Below are 26,806 nucleotides of genomic sequence, written 5' to 3'. Positions count from 1 at the left end.
CATCCTCTAAGCCTCATCCAATCACTGCTCCCCTCCCTCACTCCTCCATGTGGGTCTGAATTGACCCACTCAGAATTCCTATCCAGGAAAGCCTACTCATTTCTTCATGTTTCTGTTCAAATTTCACCTCCAACCAAAAAGATAAAGCCTCACTCCAGGCAGAATAAATCATTTTCTCCCTGCTTCTCCTACAACTCTTTTTTGCACAATGCTCACAGAAGACTTTGCATCTGACCTGTATCATACTCTTCACTTTACTAGGTCAGGGAATATGCTGTGTTCATCTCTACATCTCCTTAAAACACCTAATACAGTTCACTTAATACAAACTCAATGCTGAATGAACCTAACGTATACTCATTGATCGAGTCTTTTATCACTTTGGTGGGAGGACAGGAGAACATCTGTAACCTTCAAATTGACTAGAACTATTGGGGAAAGCATTTTTTTTCTTCAAAAATATGGAAACAGTTCAAAGCAGGTGGAAAGTCTCAAATTTGAGTGTCCCTACTCTATCAAAGAATCTGGCGATTCTATTCAACTCCATGAAACAATTATTTTTAAATTTTAGTCTTATTGGCCAACAGACCCAAATATCTTGAAAATAGAATTTAATAGAATGGCACTCTTGACAAACTGAGGCCAGAGATATAAAGATTGAAGGAAAGAGAGAGAGAGTGGAAAAGCATCTACCTGAGGTGGGTTAAGATGAGAAGCCAGGATTACACTTCGAGTTTCAGAACTTCTGGACGGGGGAACACTGGACACATCAGCATTAATACAGGAAATGACCAGAGGTGGAGATTTATTCTCGGCTACTTTCAATTTTTCTTTCTGTTTTTTTCCTTCTGTGCCAAAGAAAAATCAATATTATTAAGAAAAATACTATCAAATACATGTACTTAAAATCCCCTGTTCAAAGAGAATATTTGTTCTTGAGATACCATGAGTTGAGTCTGCTGTGGCTGCTGAACCTTCCTACAGAGAGGAAAGACCCCACAGAGCAATGGGCTGACGCTTTTCCAAGAGCATCTAATGAAATGACTATCATTTCAGTGGTACGTAGAAAAATCGGGATTATACACTGGGGCAAGAAGGATTCTTGGTATATTATAATATCCCAATTAATCCCTTTGATTGGAAAAAGTAACATTTAATTAAGTAAATTTAATTAAGTAAAATTTAACTATTAATATTTAATGATTATTTCCCTATTATACAAATTGGTTAATACTAGTCACTACTGTCCACCACTGACATTTCCATAATTTGTTTCTGCTCAGTTTCAAGTAGTTTAGAGAACATTTTATACAGGTAAATGAAGTGATTAATAAATTAGCTTTGTTTACATTTTATTTTATAAATAATGTCATCTATAATTAAAAAACAATATCCCATTATTAGAGATTAGTTAGGTAATTTTTTAAACCAGAATTTAAAAAGTGACTTGTAGCTTCTTTCTTGTGTATTTCTGTGTTTTTTTCAGGAATGCCTCTACCTTATTTTTATAGCTCAAAAAACGAGAATGTCCTTTTTGAAGTGATTAAAGCTCACTTGTGAATAAAGGCAGAAAACCCAACTTCCCTTCTCACCCCAGTCAGATCCTAGATTTGGCCAAACTGGTGGGGCAGAAAGCTGAGGACAGGAGTTATTTTTTCTTTTCATTAGGTCAACTTCTACAAATTAAGTACCTGTGAGTGTAATTTCCCAGTTTTTTCTAATCAGCTTTTCCAGTATTTCCACCACAGCTGTCCAGACGTGATCAAACACTTCTGCAGCCACCGCGTCTCTGACACAGTCATGCGGGGATACAGGAGGAAGTCCATGCTTATGCCACATCCTGTGATGATGAGCTGGGTTTTGTTCAAGACAGTCCTCGTCACTAAGGACAAAACCCATTCTCATTACTAAAGTATCAAAGGTTGAAGTTCAAATAATGCCACCTATCTATCTATCCAACATGCACACATATATATACATTGTACATATATAAATAAACCCAACATTCTTTTTAAACAGCACTTTGCTATGTTTTAATGTAACAGCTTTCAATCAGGAGGCAAATGTTTATTAGGCAATACTGATAGCTTTTGTCTAAGAACCAAATAGGCATTTAGTGTAGAGACTGGACTTTCCCCTTTGCCCCCCTGGGTGGCCAGGTATAGGGCACCTGGAGCCCCGGGGGACAAAGGTCGCTAGTTGCCTTTCCACTTTCGACAACATGCTGAACACAATTCTTGTTTTCTGTCTGAGCCACGTTGTCAGTAAGAAAGGGAAACACTGCTCTAGCATATCCACATCCTGCCAGGAATCTAAAAGCTTTGGGGAGCACGTTACTCTCAAAAGGATGGAAAATCTTTTGGATAAGTGAAAAATGCACAAAACACTAAATGAGCATATAATCAAACTACATGCCCAATAAATATTATTGTACTAAGTCAATGTCAAATAAAATTCTATTTACTCTTCTCTTCTGTCAAAAGCGAAATACTCTTCAATCTTTCCATCCACATCATAAACCTCTTCTTCCAGGGATGAACATGCCGTGAGGTCCGCAACCCCTGTGCCAACAGGACCTGGCTCGGTGAGGGCTGAGAGTGCGGCCGGGACTATTTGAGAGCCGGAGATGCACAGCCTATGGGGAAAATCAGATTCTCCGTGAGGGCTTGCAGAACGTCAACAATACAATGTCTACATGATCATGGTGGGTCTTTAAATTATCCATAAAGCCACAGAATCCCAAATTTTAAAAATCACTAAATATTGCATTTGACAAAAGTCATACACTTAAAAGCAACATTTTGGCTCAGACATCATTCAAATTTTTAAGGGCTTCTTAAAAGTCTAAATTATTCTACAAGTTTGTATCCTCTTTGCTGTAATGAAGGGATATCATGGCACAGTCCCGAATATGTGTGAATGGCATAGAGGGATTTACCAAAATCTGTTAGTGAGCAAAAGAAAACGGAAGAGAGCTTTATTTATTCTGCTACTGCCCTGTGGCTTAGGATCCATCACAATAAAGCAGTTTTTGATTTTGCATCTAGGCTGCCTTTCAGAGTTTTTGAAACAGTTTAAAAGTTAACGCCCTTGATATTTGTATTACACACACACACACCATCACCATCATCAATTGCAAATCAGAAGCATCTTGGGTAAAAAAAAAAATGCTCTGTACCTGCCCTTCATTGAATTCTAAACTTCCAAATTGTTGGAGCCAAGGCTCATGGCTCAGATAGACATGAAAAAGTGTAACTAAAATGCAATTTAAAATACTTTTCAAAAGTAACTTCTAGCAACATACTCTCTGATGTTGCTGCTGGGTTCACAGTCGTCAAAGAAGGGTCTGTGGATGGCAGAAGCAGGTTTGCTGCCCTGGAAATGCCGGACCCCTTCATCAGTGGGCAGGATGAGCTGTCTTCCTAATACTCTGCAAGTGAAAAAAAAGGAAACTAATATTTTTGATTGGAAAGGGAAAGATGTTTTGCAATTTTAAAAATTGGGTAATGGACTTCCCTATAGCATTTTGAAGGAGCGTGTATGAAGAGATAAGGTAGATATTAGTACATGAGCAGTGTAACGGGATCACAGGAAAACCACAGGCTTTGAGGGAAGAGGACAGACAGTTCTTGCCATTGATGAAGGGCCTTGAGGCAAAGTTTTCAGGCTCCCTGAGCCACTGATTTCATCAGTTCGATTTTGTATGCAAAGTAGAATAATAGTGCCCTTGTAGGACTAACGAGTGGCTGATAGATAATGTAATCAGATTCAGACAACTAGGGTAATGCTGGGCACACAGAAGCTCTCTATAAATGTTAACTGATATATGCATAATGCAGAAAAATATGTAAATATATACACTAGGCTTACCGTCCTTGTCATCTTTTCTTTTTACTACCCTCTCCTCCTTCATTTTTATCTTAAGTATGTAAGACAACACTGAAAGAAACAGATCTGAGCTCCTGGATTTTAGGCAAGTGCATCATGATGCCTAGAAAAGTCCACATCCATCATTAATATCTAGTGGACACTAAGGCAGGGGCTTACAAAGGACTGGAGAGGAAAAATAAAAACCTATTTAGTCAAGATTTTTATAAAGTTACTTAGTTGAGGTAACCAGAAGACCTATCAACATTTGTATGAGTTTTCTAATTTATTCTTCCCAGATATAATATAGAGGAACTTCAGATAACTGACATGGATTATTTTTTTCCCCTCTAAGTAGGTTTGGCTGAGTAACTGAAGGAAGAAGATCTTCCCTTTATACTCAATCTACATCTTTCATCTTTGATATAAAAAAAATAGATGATCCTTCCTACATAAGGAATCTTGGTGAGATGGTCAGATTCATCTATCCAATCACTCAGCAAATAATCACTCTGTTCACCTCCCCCGCCCAACCCCGCCCGGTGCACTGCTCTCAAGGGCAGATACATGTTGCTCACAGACTAGTGAGTGTGAAGGATAACTCCTGCCCTTCTTCCATTCTCGCATTTGTGATGCATGCAATGCCGTTCTGGGGATGAGCTACATTAGCTTCTCACAAATTAAAATGCACTTGAGTATTGGAATGAATGTCTCCAGATTTCCTCAGACACCATTGCAAAGGATGTGATTTCTCAGTAAAGGACATGTGTTCCAGATACATATTTTGACAAGTGCTTTTACTCAAAATATACCCAATTTATTGAACAGGTCAAGAGTGAGCAGTTCCCAAACACATTCTGGAGAATTACTCTGAACAACCTCCTTACCTCAGATGGAGGGCCCTTCTTGCCCACTCACTGCATTCAGCCCGTAGATTCTGGGTCTGAGGGCTTACTTTCCCTTCAAATAACATTTCCTCGACCTCCCAGAATAACTGCTGTACTTTCTGTGCATTGGTTTTGTCAAACTCCTAAGATAGAAGTGCACATTTAGTTACAAGACTAAAAGTTGTAAATACGGGTTTCAGAATCAATGATACTTACAAATTTATATAGGAGGGAGCCCTCCCGGACATACCAGGGCTCCAATTTTTACTCTTCTGAAAAATTACATCCCACTTTGAGACTCAGTTTCCTTAACTGTTAAATAGAGATAATTTCTACTACTAGAAATTCTCATAACTAGAGTTATGAGACTTATTCAAGATTGTACATAGACATAGTTTCAGGTATGAACATACATATTGACACAGACATTGATAATGACAGACACACACACACCATATATCTAAAGCACTTACACGTGTCCCTCATGTAGTTGGGCATGAGACACCTAAGTACATCTGCAAATTACAAACTATTTTTTTTCTAATGAAAAGGAAAATTATTTCATAGAAAGGGCCATTCACTTTCTTTTAATCAAGGAAACAGAAAAAGAAACCCACCTTAGGTATCCCAAGAGATGTGGTTATTAGGGCGGGGCCAGAGCATTCATTTTTCTTGTGTGGCCTTAAGAGGTTCTTGGGCTATGGCCACAGCGAACTGTCAGTGAGAAAACCCTCCAGCCTTTCTGTATATTCTCCATGATGGAGAAGTAACAGACATATTGCCTCCACAGCCAGTGAGGAAAAAGTGAACATAACTACAATTGGAAGAGCCAACACTGTACCGGGGGCTGCAGGGCGAAAGCCCTGTTCAGTTTTCTCCCCAGGGGTTGAGGGGTGGCAGGTGAACCTGAAATCTAACCCACAACTCAGAGCAAGTGCGTATTCAGCCTGACATACCTGATGCAAAATGGTCAAAATGGTCAATTTAGGTTGATTTTCACAGACTTTTCATAGATTTTCACAGCAAAAATTCGATATTTTCCATGCTACTTCTTCCCCCCAACTAATAACAAACTAGATTTCCAGACTGCAGGGGAGTTGAATTACCCCTTTTAAAATGAAAATAAGGAGAAAACTCAGAAGAATATTTGCCTCCTACGAGGGGACTGGGTGCCTGGAGCGTGGAAGAGGGCTTATTTTCATTTTTCTGTCTTTTGTATTTTGTTGCTTTTGCAAATATTACCTATCAAAAAGTAAATGAATGATTTTAGATTCAAAGCAAAATTTACTGTCTAGTGGCTGGAGTAAATTCTATACATGGAAGGCATAAGACTCTCTATGGATAATTACCTGAAAATCTGTACCAAAGGAATCCCAGAATTTGGACCGTATTGCTTCATAAAGCAACGGTCCTCAGCCGTGTTCCCGTCGGCACACTTTTGACCAAAGAGCCAGGGCGGCAGGGTGCGGGCGTGAGGGTGCGGGCCATTCATCCCAAGTGACAGAGTCCCATCCTGTCTGAAAGGGCCTGACTCACAGCTGGCTCCCCTTCAGTCCCCGCCCCCCAACACGGCCCCCTCCCTCTGGCCCCTTGCACAATCGCTGCTACAAAACCATCCCTGGGAGCAGACCCCCGCGCGCCGTGCGGGCGAGAGCGGCCTTTAAAGAAGGCAATGAAAACCAGAACACAAACAAGAAAGGAGCAGGAGTTAGAACATCCAAGCAGCTCTCCTGGGGACTCTTCCACAGCCACAGGCGCATCACCAAAGCCTGTGTCCGGGAATTCTCAGGGACTCTTGAGGGGATCAGAGGTCGGCCAGCGCGCAATCGCAGAGATCTGAACGTAACCCTGGGCTGCAGACTTCAAGTCCCACCCAGCGGAGTCGCCCTAAAGGGTTACGGTTAACATCTTCCAGCCAGCGTCAGAAGTAAAATATCTGACTTAGAATATTCTAGAATATTCAGGGGAAATTCCCTAATCGTGGTGATTCTTCTTCTTTACAGCTTTTATTTTCCCCCAATTTTTCTCTTACTCAACCTCCTAATTGTCAGAGTCTCTCCTGAATTTCCAGCCATACATATTATGCAAGAAATCATATATAACAACCTGAGGGGGAGGGTTGGGAGGTGGAAAAAACAAAACTAACAACGTCTAAGACTCTGGATTATGCGATTATGGGCAATTTTTATTTTTCCTTAGAGTTTCTGTATTTTCAGTTTTCATGTGTGACATGTAAGTGCTTTTATATTTATGTATATGTATGTGTGGACTAGGTAATGCTTTTAAAATTGGTAAAAAGATTTTTTTTTTAAATAAGAAAGCACGTCATCATTATAAGTTGTAACCATGGGATTATCCAAAATTTTGTGAGACATACGTCATCTCTCCAAGAGTAAATGGAGCTCCTCTCGGTTGATAAGCCTGTGGTTGAACTCTGTGTCCCAGACCCAGACCAGCAGTTGGGAGCTTCTGTGGGCATGGGGCTTCCACTTGATGAAAATGATGACACGGATTCACTGTAGGAAGAAATGTAACATAAATAACATTTACTGAGAAGAGGTCATACTGGGAAGTGGCTTGACCTTGTGCCTACTTCCTCTTTCTTTATTTTAATATATTGGTTAATTTTCACAGTATGCTGACTTTAAAAGATTTATGCAGTGCAACATTTCAGTTGGCTAAAAGTAAAACTGCTTCTTTTACTTGTGGATATTCATGGTCCATCAGTGACTTTGTTTCCCATATTCATTATGGGAACATTTTCATTTTGCAATCAGACACATTTAACAGACTAATTCTTACCGGGTATATTTATCAATGGCTTTCTGTACATTTCTTGTAAAATGTGTAGGTAAAGGATCTTTGCTTTTCACAGCAAAACTCTGCTTTCCAGATGCTTCTGGCAGTCCCCTTCTGAAAAAATAAAATAAAATATGAAAAGTATCCGTAATGTAATAATATAAGTGTATTCATTAAGACATTTAAAATTTCCTTTTGTAGAAAGTTGTCCCTCTCCTCCTACCATGTCCCCCTAAACACACACGTGTGTACACACACACACCCCACACACACCTCAAGACACTGAGCCTAGTTCCCTACCATTTTTATTTTTCTTAGAATCAAGGTTGTTATTAACCTACATGAACTGTTATGTAAACTGGGAAAAAAACAACTTCTTGTGACTCAGCCAGACTGGTAAAAGTTGCTCCAAACCTAGGTGGATACAGACTCAGTCCAAAACTCGGCAATGGAAACATGAGCTAGATTTCAGGTCCCTCGTATCGCTTGACCAGGTGCCCTGGAGCTTGCAAAAGCCAACCGGCCTTGCACGAAAAAAACTCGATAACTCCTTATTAATTCCGAAATATATCAAATTCTTTTGAATCACTAAACACATAAAGAAATAAAAGAGGGCTTCCCTGGTGGCGCAGTGGTTGAGAGTCTGCCTGCCGGTGCAGGGGACACGGGTTCGAGCCCTGGTCTGGGAGGATCCCACATGCCGCGGAGCGACTGGGCCCGTGAGCCACTGCTGCTGAGCCTGCGCGTCTGGAGCTTGTGCTCCGAAACGGGAGGGACCGCGACGGTGAGAGGCCCGCGCACTGCAGTGAAGGGTGGCCCCCGCTTGCCGCAGCTGGAGAAGGCCCTCGCACGGAGGCGGGGACCCAACACAGCCAAAAATAAATAAATAAATTAATTAATTAAAAAAAGAAATAAAAGAAATGACTGAAACACACAAACAATAACTCACTTTAGTTTGGCATTGTAGCTTGGTTTGTAGCCTGATTTGTAGAGAGTTTTAAAATATTAAGAGTAATGGAAAACTAAAACAGAAGAAATCTCTCAATTTTACATAAGGCATTAAACCTGGCTGGTATAGCCCAGTTAGTGTTAATCATTAAAATGTCCTTTCATTGAACCTCTTAAAACATTTACTTCCCTCTAGTCAAATACCTTCCTAACGTTTAACAGTAAACAACTTCTGTTCTTTTATAGAAATAATATTTTCCCATACAAATAACTTATATTTTATATTAACTTAAGATATGATAGTCATTTGGGGAAAAAAAGTCAACTTTCAATATTTCTAACAGGGACACCACTCATTTAAAAAGTTTGCTTTTGCTTTCAATTAAATGGTACCTAATTTTCATCATTTATATTTCTGTATGTAAATAGTTTTTAAAAAATATTAATCAGAGAATCAGTTCTGTCCTTAGTTGTATACCTACAGTACTCTACAAAAAAGAGAATTTTTAAAACAAATGAATTACTATAAACAGAGGTGAGCGATCATATAGATGTCTTTAAGAGAGAGAATAACAGAATTATAGGATTTGTTTTAGGGTAGACTGAAGTGCAACCACCAAACTATATTGCACTAATTTGTTGGTGCATCAAAGTTAAATTAAAGCTCAGTCTCAATCTCCCCGAGTCACTCCATTCCAGTTGTCAAGGAAATTACTAGATTATCTACTTTTACTTTTTAAAAGTTGCCTCTTGATAGCCCACAAACCTCTGCCACTTTGCCCTATAGAAATTCAATTATTAGGGACTTCCCTGGTGGCGCAGTGGTTAAGAATCCACCTGCCAGTACAGGGGACACGGGTGCAAGCCCTGGTCCGGGAATAGCCCACATGCCGCGGAGCAACTAAGCCCTTGAGCCACAACTACTGAGCCCGCATGCCACAACTACTGAAGCCCACGTGCCTAGAGCCCGTGCTCCGCAACAAGAGAAGCCACCGCAATGAGAAGCTCGCACACTGCACAGCCCCGAAGCAACTACAGAAAGCCTGCGCAGCAATGAAGACCCAACGCATCCAAAAATAAACAGATAAATAAATTTATTTTAAAAAATGAAATTCAATTATTAAACAGTGATGGCAGCTTTCAAAATTTATATTTCTGCTTAAAAAGATTGTCTGAAATGAGTATTGCATTCTGAATGGGTTGGAATGCAGGATGGTAAGCCCTGACTTATACAAGCTCATTCTAGAAGCAACCGAGGGTCCCGGCTCTTGGGACTGAAGAGAAGTCATCTCAGACGCCACGAACGCTTGTCAGACCAAGTGAGCATCTTGGCTCCGGAGGGCCTGATGGCGTCAGCACGAGATTTCAGGAATGGATGCAGGAAAACAGACCAGATGGATTCTGACTTTGCAAGCAGGAAAAAATCACGCGCGTGGCACAAAAAGGTGACACGAAGGCAAGCTCATCCCCCCTCCCCGCCCTTCCCAGATCAGGACTCACCCAATCACCATCAGCCCCAGGTTTGGGCTCGCGTCCCGCGGGCCAGGCCCAGAGCCCCGAGGCCCGGGCGCCGCCCGGCGCTGCCACCCCGCGCCGGCCCCCTGCAGGCGGCACCCCCGCGCCCCCGGGGCCCGGGCTCCCCGGCCGCCCAGCCCTGCGCCCCCGCCCGCTAGCCCTGCAAGTGCGGCCGCGGCGCCGCCGGGAACCGCGAGTGTCGAGCGGCGCGGCCAGGGGCGCTCCCGGCCCGGGCTGCGCGGTCCATGGGCGCGGTGTTCTCCGCTCGCCCGGCGCTGCTTCCCCCGCCCCGGCTCCCTCGGCCCCGAAAGCGCCAGATTCCGGCGCGGCGCGGCGACGCCTCCCGGTCCCCGCCCTTCCTCCTCCTCCGCTGGCCGCCGCGCCTCTCGCCGGGGGCGGGCTGGGCCAGGCGGCGGTTCCCGGCGGCGTCCCTTCTTCTGGAGCCTGGCGGCGCTCCCAGCTCCCACCCGCCGCCCTCTGCCCTCGGTCCGCGTCCCGCTCTCCCCGGATCCCGACCTCCGGAAAAGCACGCCGTGCCCCTTCCCGCTGCCAGGGGCCACATTTTATAACCCAGTGTGCTGAGCTTTGACCGCGGGCCACTCGGCCTCTGGGCACCCGCCGGCCCCACTGCCCTCTCTGGGCCTCCAGTGCGCACGGGTCTGGCCTTCCCACCCCTTCCCCGGGGCTGCCCAGACAGGTGTTTGCTGTCCTTAATCCTTTTAAATAGAATTTGAAGGAACCGGAGAAATACAGACAATTTCACCGACCCCCCCTCCTCCCATCCAAGGATTCCTAGTTGGGCGTGGCGGGGGGGCGGGGAGGGCAGGGAGGTAGAGGGAGGTTTAAAAAAAATTCAAGTCTCAGCCTGGTAAATGCAAGATGCTAATCTGCTTAACAGGAACTCTGGGTCTACTTAGGCACCGAAGATTTGCTTCCGATGCCGTCCTGTCTCTCCCATCTTCAAATAGATGCTTTATCTCATACAGTCCAATAACTTTTCTACAAACCGGAGAGTACACCTGTGTTTTGGTTTATTAATATGTGCTTGTTTCAATCTTGAAGTCATACAATAATACCAGGACTAGAGTCACCAGATTCTATGCCGTGAGATAGCAAGATGGCCAAGCCACCATTTTCAGAAACGGAGAGAAATACGGGTGAGTTGGCTGAAGTAATATACATTTTCAAAGTAACATGTCCAAGGGCAGACACTACCTGTTGCGTGCCTTTTCCCAGTAAGAGATTCTTACTAATTACAATGAATAAAGGGGACGCTGGAACACAGCCCAGCCTGCCGTGGCCATCCATTCTCCTTTGAGATCTAAGGCCTTCTAAATCTGAATAGGTACAAAGAAGCCCACCTCTTCCTCCAGCTCAGCATTTACAGAGGTAAACCATGCCTATTCCATTTAATAGTGAAAAATCCAGTTTATTTATTTTGAATCTGACTCTTAATGGACAACCCTAAGATGATAATAAGAAGCCAACTACCAACAGCAAAACAATGATCCATTTCTTGAACTAAGGATACTAGGGTCCTCACCATGTTTACAAATCATCAGCTTTAAAGTGGTAAGTGGTTATAAATTCTGAAATTAATGATACATACATATGTATATACATGCAGGGTGTGTGTGTGTGTGTGTTTGTGTGTGAATCAGGAAAACTGATGGTACCTAAAATAAACACATACCTGCTAATACTATTTATATGAAAGGAGACATGACAGGAAAAAAAAAAAAGTAAAGAATAATATGATCCAAACATGCTAGCTGCTTTATATGTTATTTTTGTTTAATTTGTTTAATTTTTTAACACCCATGGTAAGTAGATACTATTATCCAATATTACTGATGAAAATACTGAAGGCAGACACCTTATAATGACATGTTCGAGGTCACTCAACTAGGATGTGGCCTGCGTGTATGTCCCAGGTATCTATTACTGCTTAACAAACCGCCCCAAACTTAGTGGGTGAAACAACAGTTCTGTGGTTATGCTCACAAGCCACAGATTTCAGGGATTCCAGGAAAACTTGGCTGGGTGATTCTTCTGCCCCATGTGGCACTGACCTGGGTTATTCAGTGCTATTCAACTGGCCACTGGGCTGGGCTGGAGGGTCCAAGAGGTATTCACCCTCATACTAGCACTTTGGGGCATGGGGATGGCTGGAAGGCTGGGCGCAGCTGGGCCCTTCTCCCATGTAGTCTCAAGACTGCCCCCAAGCAGTCGCTTCCGTGGGGGGGGCCAGAATTCCTATGTGGCAGCTCAGGGTTCCAAGAAACCAAGGCAGAAACTGTCTGTTCCGTTAAAGGCTGGCCCTGAGCAGACATACTGTCATTTCCACTGTTCTCCATTATCAAAGCAGTCACAGATTCAAAGCGTTGGAAGATAGAATGCCCTTCTCAGTGAGAAGAGGGCCAGAGAGTCTGCAGACATCTTTACTCTGCCATAAGCCCCTTCCAGCCACACGTTATTTACATTCCTCCCACAAGCCTGGTATACTCAAGCCCCTCAAGAATCCCCTAAAAAGTCATCATCTCAATCACATCCAAGTAAGGATGAGGAGGCTCCTCCTTGGAGCATGTCCTCTGGATCTGAAGACCAAGAAAGAATTCTGCCAGCAGATTGCCTGTGGACTTGAATTGCAACTGAAACTCTTCCCTGTGTCTCCAGCCTGCCGGCCTACCCTGCGGATTTTGGATTTCCCACGCCTCCACAATTATGGGAGCCCGATTCCTTAAAATTGAAATGTTTGCGTGCAATACTGCCAGAAAACCACTAGACGTCACTCCTTTAGCACTTTGAAAACCATGCCCAGCTGGATTTTAATTCCATTTTGTTTTTGCAAGATTTAGGATTTAGTGAATTTTCAATCTAGTACAGATGCAGAATCCTGTTTAGATCGGAAATCACTATTTTAGTGAACAATATCTAGTCTGCACAGCCAACGGAGAGTGTCACGATACTAACATCCTCCACAGGTTGAGTGCTTTCACGTTGGCAGGCAAATACGGTCAGAGACCTACATACCTTACTTCCAAACCTCACAACAACCCTGAAAGGTGATTACATTTTTTTTGTACAGAAAAGAAAACCAAGGACGAGAAACATTAATTACCAAGGGTAAACAGTTTTATCCAGATCTGTCCAGCCTGACTTCAAAAGTTTACCCTTTCTAGGATTCATCTCAGACCTAATTTGCAGAGTTCTGTTGAAGTTCTTTTTATCGAAAAGATGTTCTATGAATATCTCCTATAGATATACAAAATGCGTTCTATAACAATATTCACCAACATTTCTTGAATACTTAACCACATCCCAGGCCCTATTTTAAGCACTTGATATAAATTAGTGCATTTAAGTTTCACAGTAATTCTTTGAAGGGGGAATACTATCAGTACCATTCTGCAGATCGGTAAACTGAGTCACAAAGAAGTTGATGGCATGGCACCGCCAACATTCTAACTCAAGCTGTTGGTGAGAAAGCTTAATCAACACCATACTTCAGTCTTCTATTCAGGGCACACCCCTCCAAAGCCCTCTGCAAATGATATGGAGAAACCAAGGCTCACTATATTTAGCAAAGAATATTTAAAAGTTTTAAAATTTAGAGAAATGCTGTATCTGAAAAGAGATAGCAGAAAGAAAAATTATTAGACTTTTAATATGAAGAGTATAAAAAACTTAGACAGTAATAAGTCGTATATGAGGTGTACAGCTCATATAAAATTATAAAAAGATATAGAAATAGTATGTTACTCAAAATAAAATACTTAAGTTGGTTATTCATAAACCCAACAATTTCTAAATAAGTGCTGAAATCTATCAGGACAATAATTTTTATACAAGATCATTTGAAATAGCCAATACTATACTGCTTTGAACCAGAAAAATAAATTTTATGTTTCAAACTAATGCATTGGATAAATGGGTTCAATAACATTCTTTAATAGCCAGTAATTTTTTCTTACTTTTAAACAGTTACTTTATAATACTTTTACTGGTAGAAAGTGAAAGAAGGAACAAGCCCTCAAAAACTGTTTTATAAATATTTTTTATAAAGAACTCATCAGGCTTTCAAAGGGAAAACAACTACCTAAATATATTCTATGAAGCGTTCAATTTACCAAACTGCAACATCAATATAGTAATATTTTAAATATAGTAAAATTAGTATAGTATAATATAGTAAAATTTTCCAAAAAGTGTTCTCTAATGTTTGATTTGACTTATTCTTTCAATTAGTAGAGCTGATAATGAAGACTTTGTAATAACTGCTAGACCACTATCCTAAATTTCATTTTATGTAATTGAAACATTAAAAATATAGTTAATCCTCACCAGTCGTGGGTTTCTTATTTGTGAATTCATATACCTGTTAAAATTTATTTGTAATCCCAAATCAATCAACAAATACAAAACAGTAACAAACATGGTAGCTATTAATCCAACTATATCAATAATCACTTTGAATGTCAACGGTCTAAATGCACCAATTAAAATATATGTTGTCTTAAATATAAAGACACATATAGGTTTAAAGTAAATGGATGGAGAAAGATATACCATGCTAGCACTAATCAAAAGAAAGCAGGAGTAGCTATATTAATTTCAGACAGAGCAGCCTTCAGAGCAAGGAAGGTTATCAGGGATAAAAAGGGGCATTGCATAATGATAAAGGGGTCAGTTCTTCAAGAAAACGCAACAATTCTTAATGTATATGCATTAACAACAGAAGGTCAAAATACGTGAAGCAAAAACTGATAAAACTGCAAGGAGTAATAAATAGATGCATCCACTATTTTAGTTGGAGACTTCAACACCCCTCTATCAAACATGGACAGTTCTGGCAAGCAGAAAATCAGTAAGAACATAGCTGGACTCAACATCTCCACCAATCAACTGGATGTAATTGACACCTATAGACTAAAGAATAAAATTAGAATTCTAATTGATGAGAAAGCATTGTATCATAGTTTAACATTTAGGCAGATTTCACATTTAACATAGGTAACATTTTTCTTTTTAGTGGAATGGAAAATTAAAGTGTGGCTTTAATCAACAGAATCTTAGAGTCAATGAAATTCAGTAACTTCTGATTCTGAAATAAAATTTTTTTCAGCATTGATGGCTTAATTTGCTGAAATGGATAACAGTTCTATAAAATTTTGCTCTTTATTAGAAAGCAGTCTAAACTGGAAAATGATATTGTACCAGGATAATTTGTCAGATGATTAATATTACTAGTTCTCTGCTGTGGAAATACTATGTGTGTGTTTCTAAGCCTTAATCTGTAACTATTTAGGTTTTTGTCTTCCAATCTTTCACAAAAATAATAGTGCAAGGACAGAAGCTAAGCTCAACTCAAAAACAAATTCCAAAGGACCTCCTATCCAACAATTAATTACAATTACAGGGCCAGCTGGCCTTACAAAGCTGCCCTGGGGTAATTAAAAACCTAGTAAATGGTCTTTTTTGATTAAGTGAAGTTTCTAAAATTTTAACATGGTGTAATTTCTTTCTGGTTAGCGTTTTTTTGGAGAGTCCTACTTAAGAGATCTTTGCCTAACCCTAAGACGGGAAGATCATCTCCTATATTTTCTTATAGTATTTAGACGTTTCATTGGTTTTTCTTTCATATGTAGATCTACAATTCACTTGAATTTTTGTTTTTGCATGAAGTATGACACAGGTGATCAAGTTTCTTTTATTTCCTTAAGGATATACAATTGATTCTGCACTATTATCGAAAAGACCATATATAGATAGATAGATAGATAGATAAATTTAGTAGCTCTATACTAAAGCTTTATATAAAGCTTTATAATAAGCTTTATAATATTTAGTAACTTTATACTAAAGCTTTATATAAAGCTTTATAATAAGCTTTATATATATAGTACCTTTACAATAAATTTGATATCCTTTCGAGTAATTATTGTATTGTTCAACTTTTTCTATATATCTTCTATCAACTGTTGTGAAAGGTGTGTTAAAATCTTCCACTATGATTTTGCATTTGCTTATTTCTTCTCTTAGTTCTGTCAATTGTCACCATAGACATAAATAGATAATTTTTTTCTAAACTCAAATTTTAGTTACCTTTTCTGGAGTAAAATAGGCTTTTCACTGCTTACAAGATCATTTCTGAGCTTTATATTTTTCTCCTCCCCATGTATGGTAATTACTTTATTTCCTCATTCAATCTGGCTGCCAAAGTTAACAAACAGAAAGTATGAAACATTTTTTCTTGCGTCTGTAGTAGAAGCCTTAGGAGCAGATGTTAACTGCTCCAGCGCTGTCAAAAATAGATGTATTTTTATATACTTTTCAAACTATGTTATTGGTGCCTACAAATTTAAAATTTTCATATCTTGTAATGAATTGACCTTTTTATCTTTATAAAATGACCCTTGTTCCCTCCACTAATTCTTCTTGTTTTAAAGTCTGCTTGGTCTGATATTATTAAAGCTACCCCAGTTTTTTTTTCATTAGAATTTGCATGTACAAACATTTCATCCATACATTTATATTAAACATTTCTGTATTCTTATACATAAATTGTGTCTTTGATGAACAGTGTATAGTTGTTGCTTATATCTTAAATACAGTGGGGATTAAATTTGGTTCTTATAGCAGACAGGGCTTGGGGCTCCAGCAATCCCAAATCATCTTAATCCCATCAGGAATTAAGAAGATTTAAATCTGGGTTTCAGGCCCTGTGAGGCTGCTCTATTTCCAGTTTACCAAAACTTTGGAGTGGTTTTTTTATTTATTGTCCAGCTTTTCTAGCTGCACTCGGGTGGTGGTTTTTCTAAAACAATCTATTAATAGTTTGCCAAATGTGTGATATAAATCTCCATTCCTCTGCCAAGGGAATCTTCAGTAAAATATAAATTTTCCCCCTAATTCTTTAATGCAAGAACAATTCACAATTACTTTATGGGGAAAACAGGGTTGCATGCTGCTTCATGGTCAGCTTGAGGTAAAAACAGAGGTTTCCAACAGGGACAGGTATATGGCTTAGAAGGGTATTTGGAGTACAAACACACACACACACACACACACACACACACACACACGATGCTAAACTCAAAGTGTCCATATTAAGCAAATGAGGAACTGAAGTACATTAAATAGTAAAGATAAGCATTCCAATCCTAAACTGAATTTCATATTGACCTTGAATTCACAAAAATCATGAGCTCTGGAACATAAGAAGACACATTTCCATCAAGCACAGGTCAATCCTTGGCTAAAACAAAGATAAAACCACATTCTCCTCATTATAAGAAGGAAAAAAGTATTGCATACTGAGGTGTTCCACAGAGGGTTGTGTTGTTTGTTTTTGTTGTGTTTTTTATAACATTTACCTGAGTTACTCTTTAAGACAAAACTACTATATGAATCTCCTACAGAGCACAATTTCTTCTTACTCACCTATCACCAAAAATCATGGTCCTTCACCTCAATCTCAGTTGTGTGAAGTGTGAACCAAGAAATTTAGGACTAAGTTTATCAGTGATTAGCATTTTTAAAAAGAGAGCATTACCAAGACTATCCCTTTCACCTACATTCCATATCCTTATCCTCAATATTTAATTATAAGGCTTCTTCTAAACCCTTAAGTGAAACGTCTAATTAAGAAAATGCTAATGTATATGTATACCCTTTCCTCTAACAAGGACCATATCTAATTGCTTCTTCTCTGTTTTTTTTTCAAGTAAGACAATGCTTGCTAATTATCTGCCTTACTTGTACGAATAAAGTATTTGATTTACTATTAAATATAAAAATAATTTATAAGAAACACATATATAATAAACTAGGAGATGACAAAACTAATGCTTTATTTTAAAGATGTCATAGCTTTATGATAAAAGTCCTTTGTTATCTGTACTTCAAAATGGACAAAAGTATGCTTTAATTTTGGTCTCCTGATCAGTACTACTAGAAATAATATTTTGAGGAAGATACTTTTAGGTTACTTATTAACATGATTTTTATTTTCCATACTTATTTTTATTGAAAAGAGTATAATTTCTTAGAGTCAGTTTGTTCCAGGAAAAATACTACCAATTACCGTAAAAGTAGACTTTAACCCTTATTATCATCTTGAAAACACTTGGTTACACATATGCATGGATGGTAAAAATTGACTGCCTGGATGTGAATCTTACATTTTTCCACATGTTAACCATAACCACGTGAATTAGACCACTTCTCCTTTCTGAACCTCAGTTTCTTCATATGTAAATAAAATGGAAATAAAATTCCTACCTTGTATGTTTGTTTTGGGGATTCATGACAATGACTATAGAACATGCACACAGCATTTGGTACCTGGTAGACGTGGAAATACTAGTCGTTATTTCAAATGCTGAGAACCTTGGCTTTGTAAAATAATACATATTTGAGCAATGTTCACATCAATCAGTGAAACACTTACTAAAAATGTTAAACTAGTAAGTAAAACCAAGACTTTTTCTTGAGAATACATCACCCGTTTCTTTAAAATAGACTTCATATACTATAAAATTAAAGTTCCCTAGGATTTACTTCTTATGCGTTAACTTAGAATGAAATTACTAGTTTTTAAGAGGGAGGGATTCATTTTATTCAATGTAGACTCTTAATTTAACTGGATTAGGAAGAGTTTTGCATATACATGAATGGTTTTTAAGATTTCAATGTCCAGTGTTAGGAATTTGAATGTAATGTTGCATTTTTGAATAAATCCTTATTTCAACTTTCTATGCATCTGTGACATTCTCTGAAATATAATTATTAGCTTTAAAAGCCTGATGTAAATTGTGAGCTCCCAGACGGGATTTGTCCTCATCCTCATTACTGGCACTATAATAAATTTAAGAAGACAGTGATCCTAAGAAGAATATATATGTATATATGCATATGAGAAGAACATTTTGCGTTCACCTTAGCCTTAATAATCTGTTTATTCAGTAACAGTAGGGAAAGTCTTAGCTTCACTGTTTTTCTTGTCATTACCAAAGACCATCTGCTTCTTTCCCAAGTTCACAACTGGATATTTAATCATGTCAAAGGCTTTCTTTCGTTTCTGTGCTTTATGAAACGTGTTTTCATTGACTATTTCTAAGTTTGGGATTAACTATTATATATAGAATGGATAAACAGCAAGGTCCTACTGTATAGCATGGGAAACTATATTCAATATCCTGTGATAAGCCGTGATAGAAAAGAACATGAAAAAGAATGTATATATAAATGTATAACTGGATCACTTTGCTGTGCAGCAGAAATTAATACAGCATTGTAAATCAACTGTACTTTGATAAAATCAATTAAATAAAGGGACATGTTTTGAATTTTTTCAATACATATTTAAAGAATAGTATTCATTTATTTAAGGAATAGCACATAGTGTTTAATGAATCATGCTCTATTTAATATGTGTATAATACCTAGTATTCCTAGGACCATAAAATGTTCAGGTAATATTTTGTTACAAAGCAAAATTCTTGCTTATGGATTGCAAAATTATTCATATCCAAAGAGGTGTATGACTTGGCTGTTGTTGAATTAAACAAATAACTACACTGCACTGGTAAGGAGAAAAAAAGTGTTCTCTGTGCATGAAGGATATGTGATAGAGAATTTTGAAATGTTAACTGATATTTTTTTCCCTAGTGTTCTTTCATTTTCCTTTGTCCCTTCCTACATTGAGTGATCCAAGGCTTTTTTGCTTATTGTTTCAGAAAGCAGAGAATGCAGTAGGGTTTTTTTCCTTGATGTTTATGCTACTGTTGCTGCTTTTTTTTTTTTTTTTTTTAAGCCTAAGCTTACAAGATTGGTATGGATTTTTTATTTTTAGCATAGAAAAGGATTTAGGAGGAAATAGATATGTCAGGGAGATTCTTCTGAACCCTCAGAAGGAAAACAGATTCCCTGAAATGGAGAGATTTCGTAGGCTCAGATTTTCTATATTTTTGAGAGAGGGAATCTCAGGGAGGTTAGGGAATGGGGATTATGGCTTGAGGGACCACTACAAAGCAAAATAGTCCACCAGGGACACTGTCCCCTACGGAAGGCACCCAGCCAGGAAGTCGACAGAGGGCAGAAATCTAGCCAGCCCTTCACTTGATTTACACCATAGCCAAATAATAAAAGGAGTGTCTTTTCTTATTCCCACAGGCTGGTGGAGCCCTGAATCAGGCTTTCAGCACCAGGGAGTTCCTAGAGGATGTCCTTTAGGCAACTGTGATTCAGAGGCGCAAAGCTCAGACCTCAGATGCAGTGGAGGTGAGGGATCAGAGGGCCCTGATCCTTCCACGGAACTTAGGTGAGGTGGTGAAATCCCAGAGAAAAGAAAGGCTATGTGGTGTGGGTTGGCATCCTCCCGGAAGTCCCGTGACTGAGAATGTTGGTATGAGAGCGGCGGGCTGCCCCCAGGGGCTCCCGTTAAGTACCACAGAAGTAAGGGAGGGAGACCCCTAACTTGAAGGGCCTTTGTGGATAAAGGCATGAGACCTGGGTTCTAAAGAAGGACAAGACGAGATTATGGATATTTCAGCGGATTCAGCAAGAACAGATGTTATCAAAGAACAAGTGGGTTCCTTCCCCACCACTGAATGTCCTGGTCTCACGTAAGCCCCCAGAATGGGGCGCAAGCCTAAGATAAAGATGAGAGCAATCCCAGATAACTGGGTTTTCGTTTCCACCAGTAGCAGAACGTAAGCTCCAAATGGAAATTAAACTTAAAATATGGGAAAATATCCTGATGGGGCATAGGATCACTGCCTTCATCATGACATGATTCCTTCCTATGCGATTCAGAAGGGATTAATACACGTGATCATCTATTAGCCATAAGTCAGGAACTCTTCCAAAGAGACTATACATTGACAACAAGAGAAGAGAGTATGTCATGTCTGTAAATTTCCTGTTAAAAGTTCCTTTTTTGGGGGAAATTATCTGTGTTTGCAAGTTTTGCTTTGTGAGAGAAATTGCCATCAAGGGTTTTGAATGAATTAGGAGACCTCCGATGGGATGTAGCCATTGGCATACAACTGCAAAAAAAAAAAAAAAAAGCAGTAAGTGTGAGAAACCCCCTCCTTTTGAGCAGTGGATTCTTGGCCACCAGTTGTAACTTCACAGCCATAGCTCCCGAAGACATTGTGACTAGAGCATATTCTCAACTCTATCATTTGAACAATTTAAAGAATTTCATCTTTAATCAGAGGATACTGTTCAAATATTGCTTAGCCCTCTACTTTAGGAAGAGTAAAATGGTAGTATAATCATTTGGCTGTTTTTTTCTCTCTTGGTGTCCTGAAATTTGCTCACTGTGGTCTAAAGGTGTCTAAATAAAGTCTGCTTCAGTGCTTCTCAAACTAATGTGTAGTCTGACCATGAAAAAATTTTTTCCTATTCATTGTGGATGTTATAATTTTTTAAGTGTAATGAAAATAAATTACTAGAAAGTAAAATGGAAAAAAAGATACACAAAATACAAATCCAAAAGTTTTGTTACCAGTCAACAGACATAAAGTTACTCTGTCAATTGCTATAAACTTTTCTAAAGATTTATCCTCACTTTCTGTACTTATCATGGATTGGTAACAGGTAACTAACTGGTAACTGCTAACATATCAAGTACACACGTTACCTATCACATTAGAAAAAATTCAGAATGTGTTTTTTAAATACACAGCAGAACATAATAACTCAAATTCAATTTTTGAGACTTCAAATATAATAACAAAGTAAAGAAGATAATTTAAAGCTTAAAAACCTACTGTATAAGACATTAAGAACAAAATTCTTTTCTTGGGTTTAAGCAAATGCTAGACATGAACGACCAAGTCAAGTTCATTACTTTTAACGAAATTGATGGTCATATGACTGTAATAGAAAGTAACAGTCATATGACAATTGTCTACTGAGCTCACCACTCATCCTCGTGGAAATGCAAATGCCCAGCAAAAAGCATTACTAACTCCAAGACAATGAAACAGAAAGGCCCAAGACAATTTCTTAAAGAAGGACATTTAAATTTCCTCTCGAGTTTTACAAGATTAGGAACCCATGAAAGTGGATTTTGTGATGAAAATATTTTCATTTATTCTTTTAGTAAGTATTTATTAATGCCTTTTGTGGGTGTGTGTTAAGTGTCACAGGACAAAGAGTTTATCATTTAAAAAAAGGTATGCTGTGCATATATATAATATGATCACTGGGTAGGAATGCGCAAGAGCTGTACAAAGTACTGGCTATGTACGATTTGATTTGTGATGCTACTGGTTATTCTGCAGTGTCTCGAAAAGTAAAAAAGTTTGATCCCAGGGTGGCAAATACATTTTCTTCTAGGTATTGTACAGCAATGAGTGGTAATACTAATTAAAGTAACCTTTATCTTCGGTAAATTTTACAGGGAAAATGATGAAAGATTAGAGTGTACTGCAATTTGTTCTCCCAAATACTTTCACTAAAAGATGCCATTTATTACAGTTGTACAATAAATATCAATGCATTTTTTCTGTCGCTCTCTTTTTCTCCTGAAATGTATTCTTCAATGAAACATGTTTTCTATTTTCATTCCTGTGCCAAGAAGCAGATAATAATCAGATACTATTTTTTAAACACTTCTCCATGTGTTAGGCACTTAAAATATTATTTCAATGAATTTTTGGAACATCCCTATGAGGAAAGTATTATTATCTCCATTTTGTCAAGGTGGAAAATCTACAGTTTGGAAAACTGAAGAGCTTGCCCAGAATTACACAGCTAGCGAATGGTTTGAGATTGGAATCCAACTCACTGGATTCCTGCCTGGGTCCTTAAGTATCACTCCAACTCTGGGCTGCCTCAGAGAAGTCCCTGCATTCATTTTATTGGCAGTCAAGTTAACAAGTCCTGCAGGCACCAACTATGATATTTCCACACTTACATGACTTTAACAAGAAAACTCAATCACTCGAAAGAGCAATGACTCTCTGTTATCAGCGATAATTTTAAAAAGATAGACATACTTCCTGACCATGTGAAGTTTAACTCTACCAACCTTCATACACAGCAATTCTCCATCTATCTACTTTATCTACTGTTAGAAATTCTTCTATTTGCAGAACAAACGGAAAGTCCTTTTACAAGGTGATAACTGTGTAGTTCAAACCGGAAATGCAAAAGGAGGTAGGAAAGAGGGCTGGGGAGACCAGAAACCAGTGTGAATGAGGGACAATGTTATATGTGAAAGATACAGGGAGGTGAAGGTGAGGATGAAAGTGCTGAATCACACATCTGGGGGTGCAGGAGAGTGAGGTAAATAAGGCCACTCAGGATCTCTGCCTCTGGTTCAAATGTGGCCACCAGTATGTCTTGTGGACTGAAAAGGGCGAACCCCTCTTTTGTGGGCCAGTCATTTATTTAATCCATGAATCAGAGATCAAAACTCATGCTATTACATAGCACCTTAGTGAAAAATGAAAAGGCTCTGAATTGAAAGTTTGCATATGTCCCCACTCAAATTAATTTCACTATTTTTAGTTTTAACAAAGGCCAAGGACAGAATCAGGTCAAAGGTAAAATACATGGGTTTTCTTCCAAAAAATGTAAACTGTGAATGAGGACTTTTCTTTGTAAATGAGTGTGGTGGTCTTCAAATTAGATTCATGTTTCTCAAGATTTGCTTGCACGTGTTTTACATGTATCCACATTCTCTCTAGCTGTGCTTTTTCCCCCTCCCTCTCTTATTCTTACTGTAACCATCTTCCACTCTCCGCGTCCCTGGGCTTGAGAAAACCAAGTACACGATTTTGTTATTAATCAGGCAGGCTAATAACTAGCAACAGCTAACTGCAAACTGACAGATCAGGTAGCAGTTGTAAAATCTAAATCCAGTGCTGAAGCATGTTTGTTTATTCAGTGTTATAAATAGCCACCCCAGAAATCCGGGAGTGAAAAAAATATACTTCAAGATGCAAAAGGTCTGTAAGACTGAAGGAAAAATTCCTTTCTTTCTTCTTTTCCCTTATCCGTTTGTAAACTTCATGATTAAAAAAAGAAATGAGGTATGGAAGGAAGGGAACATGACTATTTGCATATGTAAAAAAAAACAAAAAAATGCTAACGTACTTGAAGGGCTGTCGGATGTCCCATGGAGAGAACAAAGGCACATAATTAGGAAGATCCTTGAACACACATATCTGTACCTACTATTCCTCAAAGCAATTGTGTAAAATTCAATGTCTGCCCTTTCAGTACAATTGGATATCTTTGCTAGTGTAGATTAGCATACTGTAAATAGTGCCAAATACAGTGTTATTCAAAAAGTATCCATTAAGCATTTTGGGACAATGCAAACATGGTTTAAGATGTTCAAGAAAGGAAACCAACACCAGTGCTTTCCACTGGCCATGCTGAATGTTTCAGTGTCTGTTGGAAAAAAACACTAAGACTAGAGTTTAAGGTCAGTGTGTATATCTGTTTGCTCATAAAACATTAATTGCATAAATGTTAAGGACCAGTAGCCAATAACAAAGGCCTAATTCCTTAGACATATGGATTCTAGCCACTTATCCAAATGCAACTGATTTTCCTTAGGGGGAAAAAAAATCAGTTGATTCATCTATTTCATAATATAATATTTTAAATGAAAAGGAACGACTTACTCTTTAACTTATTTTAGCACTGAGATGAACGTCACGCAGTTTTGTGAAAATAGTTATTTAAATTTTGATTGAGTTAGAATCAGTCTTAATGCAAAAGTTTTCCTGTCCATTTTTGGGGGGAGAAGAGAGCTTCTCTGCTAACAGGCCTGACCATTCTTCCTTTGCTAGATTACAGTACAGAAATCTCCATCCGTGAACGGGACTTTCTGGTTTGCCTTTGACCATTTCACTATCCTTTTGTAAAATTCAAGAAGGCTGAACATTTTTATACCCACTTAAGAGGAGCTATATCTTCTCATTAAAAAAATAAAATTTGCCTTTGTTCTAAAATCCACATTTTACAAGAGGAATGTTTTCATCACTGCTCCTGGTGGTGAAAGGGTAGTGTGTGAGTGTGTGTGTGTGTGTGTGTGTGTGTGTCTGTGTGTTGACGGAAGTGTCCCCTAATTCCCATTGAGATGGCTCCCACGAAGTCAGTCAGCGTTTCCAGAGTACCTCAGGGCCCCATGGCAATAACACAGGAGCTCTAGGCTATATGATACAAATCCATTTGTGTCAGATGATGTTATACATATGTAAATCAACTCGATGACTCACACAAAAAAAATCCCACTTAGGATGAGAATTGGGGCTGATCCTTGAAAAGGAGGGAGGCGCCCTGTGTCTCACCATTTCTTAAAATTATAGCTGCCAGTGTAGGTATCGGGTACCCTGCACATCCGCCGTATCCTGCATTAGAGAAAGGCTCCTTTCAAAGTCCTTAAGGAAACCTGACTATCAAATGACCTAAGTCAAGGCTTCAGCTGGAAAAGAAACAAAATTTTGTCCTCCTCTCCTCCAAGTCCTGTTTCGTCTTCCCTCCCTCTCTGCTAGTGAACAGCAGAGGACTACCTCCGAGAAAGTTGATCAAAAGCCTGTCAGCCTGTGTTTGAAAAGAAAAGAAAGCCGAGGAATAAGGATCCAAGAAAAGGGCAGGGACGTACCCAGGGCACTTAGTGGAAGTTACTGCAAACAGTGCAGTTTTGTAAGGGGCGCCTGGCAAGGTGGGTGTGACAGGTCGAGACGCAGGGGTCCCAACCCAAGAAGGACCTGCCTGGCCCCAGCCGCTACTCACGCTTCTCGGCCGTCCTCCGAGTCGCTGTCCGAGGCCCACTCCTCGCCGAGGTCCGGCAGGGTGAAGAACAGGGTCTTGGGGCCAGGCCCGGGGGGTACCCGAGCGCCGGGCTCCCGCTCCCCGGGGCCGGGCGGGCGAGGGTTCCGTGGGCTAGCGGTCACACTGCCGCTGCCCGCGGAGCCCCCGATGGACGGCAGCGCCGCCCAGACCCCGCCAGGGCCCGGGGGCGGCCACGCCACGGCCACCAGGGGGGCGGGGGAGCCGGCTGCGCCGCAAATGCCGCTGGGGGGGGGCCGCGGGCAGGGGGGGTGGCGAGGACCGGACTTTGGCTGCTCTCGGGCTACTGGGCAGCCAGAGGGGGGTCCCTCCCGCTTCTGCCGTGCGGCTCGCGACCGAGACCCGGGGGTGGGAGGTGGCGAGCAGAGGATGGAGCGGGGCGGGTGTCGGCTGCTGCAGGGCTGGCGCCCCGCGCGAGCCGGAGCGGGAGTCGGGCGCCAGGGCTGGAAAGAGGGTCAAGGTCGGGGTCGTGCCAAGCCAGGTGCCCGCCCCGATGCCCGCCGGCCCTGCGGTGGCTGCGCCTCGCGAGTGGCTGGAGGAGGCGACCGGCGGGGGAACCGCCGCGGGAGCCGTCGAGGTCTTGAAGATTTTGGCAAAGAGAGACCCAAGGTCCAACACAGCGACCTTCATGTCCTGGCCTTGGAAATGCTTTTCTGGCTGCTGCCCGAACCTCAAGTCCGCGGGGAGCCAGGCTGCGGGGCTCCATCCACCGCCGCCCGCAGGGATCGGGACGAGGCTGCCCGGGGCGGGGGCGGGGACGGGGGTCGTGGGGTCCCCTCAAGCCGCGCACCCCGGGAGCCTCTGGTGCTCTCTCCACGCGGAGGATCCCCCCGGGCGCTCGGCCCCGCTCGGCCGGACCTGCCCCGACGCGGGGAGCAGTCCCTTCTCTGCCCTAGTGCTGCGAGACCCCGAGGGCCAGGGGTCCGGGAGCCCACGGAGGCGACTTCTGCAGCTGCCAGCGCCACCGC

The 26,806-nt window shown here is 40.5% G+C and overlaps 1 protein-coding gene across 1 annotated transcript in view; it reads right to left on the bottom strand.

The window, feature by feature from the left end:
- Nucleotides 1-26,483, bottom strand: part of FAM149A (family with sequence similarity 149 member A) — a 37,619-nt gene extending 11,136 nt beyond the window's left edge. Inside the window, 9 exon segments of the mRNA XM_061177394.1 lie at nt 694-848; nt 1,692-1,882; nt 2,465-2,635; nt 3,305-3,430; nt 4,755-4,897; nt 7,132-7,270; nt 7,557-7,667; nt 25,782-26,101; nt 26,103-26,483. Of these exon segments, the coding sequence (XP_061033377.1) occupies nt 694-848; nt 1,692-1,882; nt 2,465-2,635; nt 3,305-3,430; nt 4,755-4,897; nt 7,132-7,270; nt 7,557-7,667; nt 25,782-26,101; nt 26,103-26,468 (1,722 nt within the window). The 5' untranslated portion in view covers nt 26,469-26,483.
- Between the last annotated feature and the right edge of the window lie 323 nt (nt 26,484-26,806).

This window comes from Eubalaena glacialis, chromosome 20 (genome assembly GCF_028564815.1).
Source record: "Eubalaena glacialis isolate mEubGla1 chromosome 20, mEubGla1.1.hap2.+ XY, whole genome shotgun sequence".
In the NCBI taxonomy this organism is placed as follows: domain Eukaryota; kingdom Metazoa; phylum Chordata; class Mammalia; order Artiodactyla; family Balaenidae; genus Eubalaena; species Eubalaena glacialis.
Note: the sequence above shows the minus strand (reverse complement) of the source record. Positions and strands in the feature narration are given on the sequence as shown.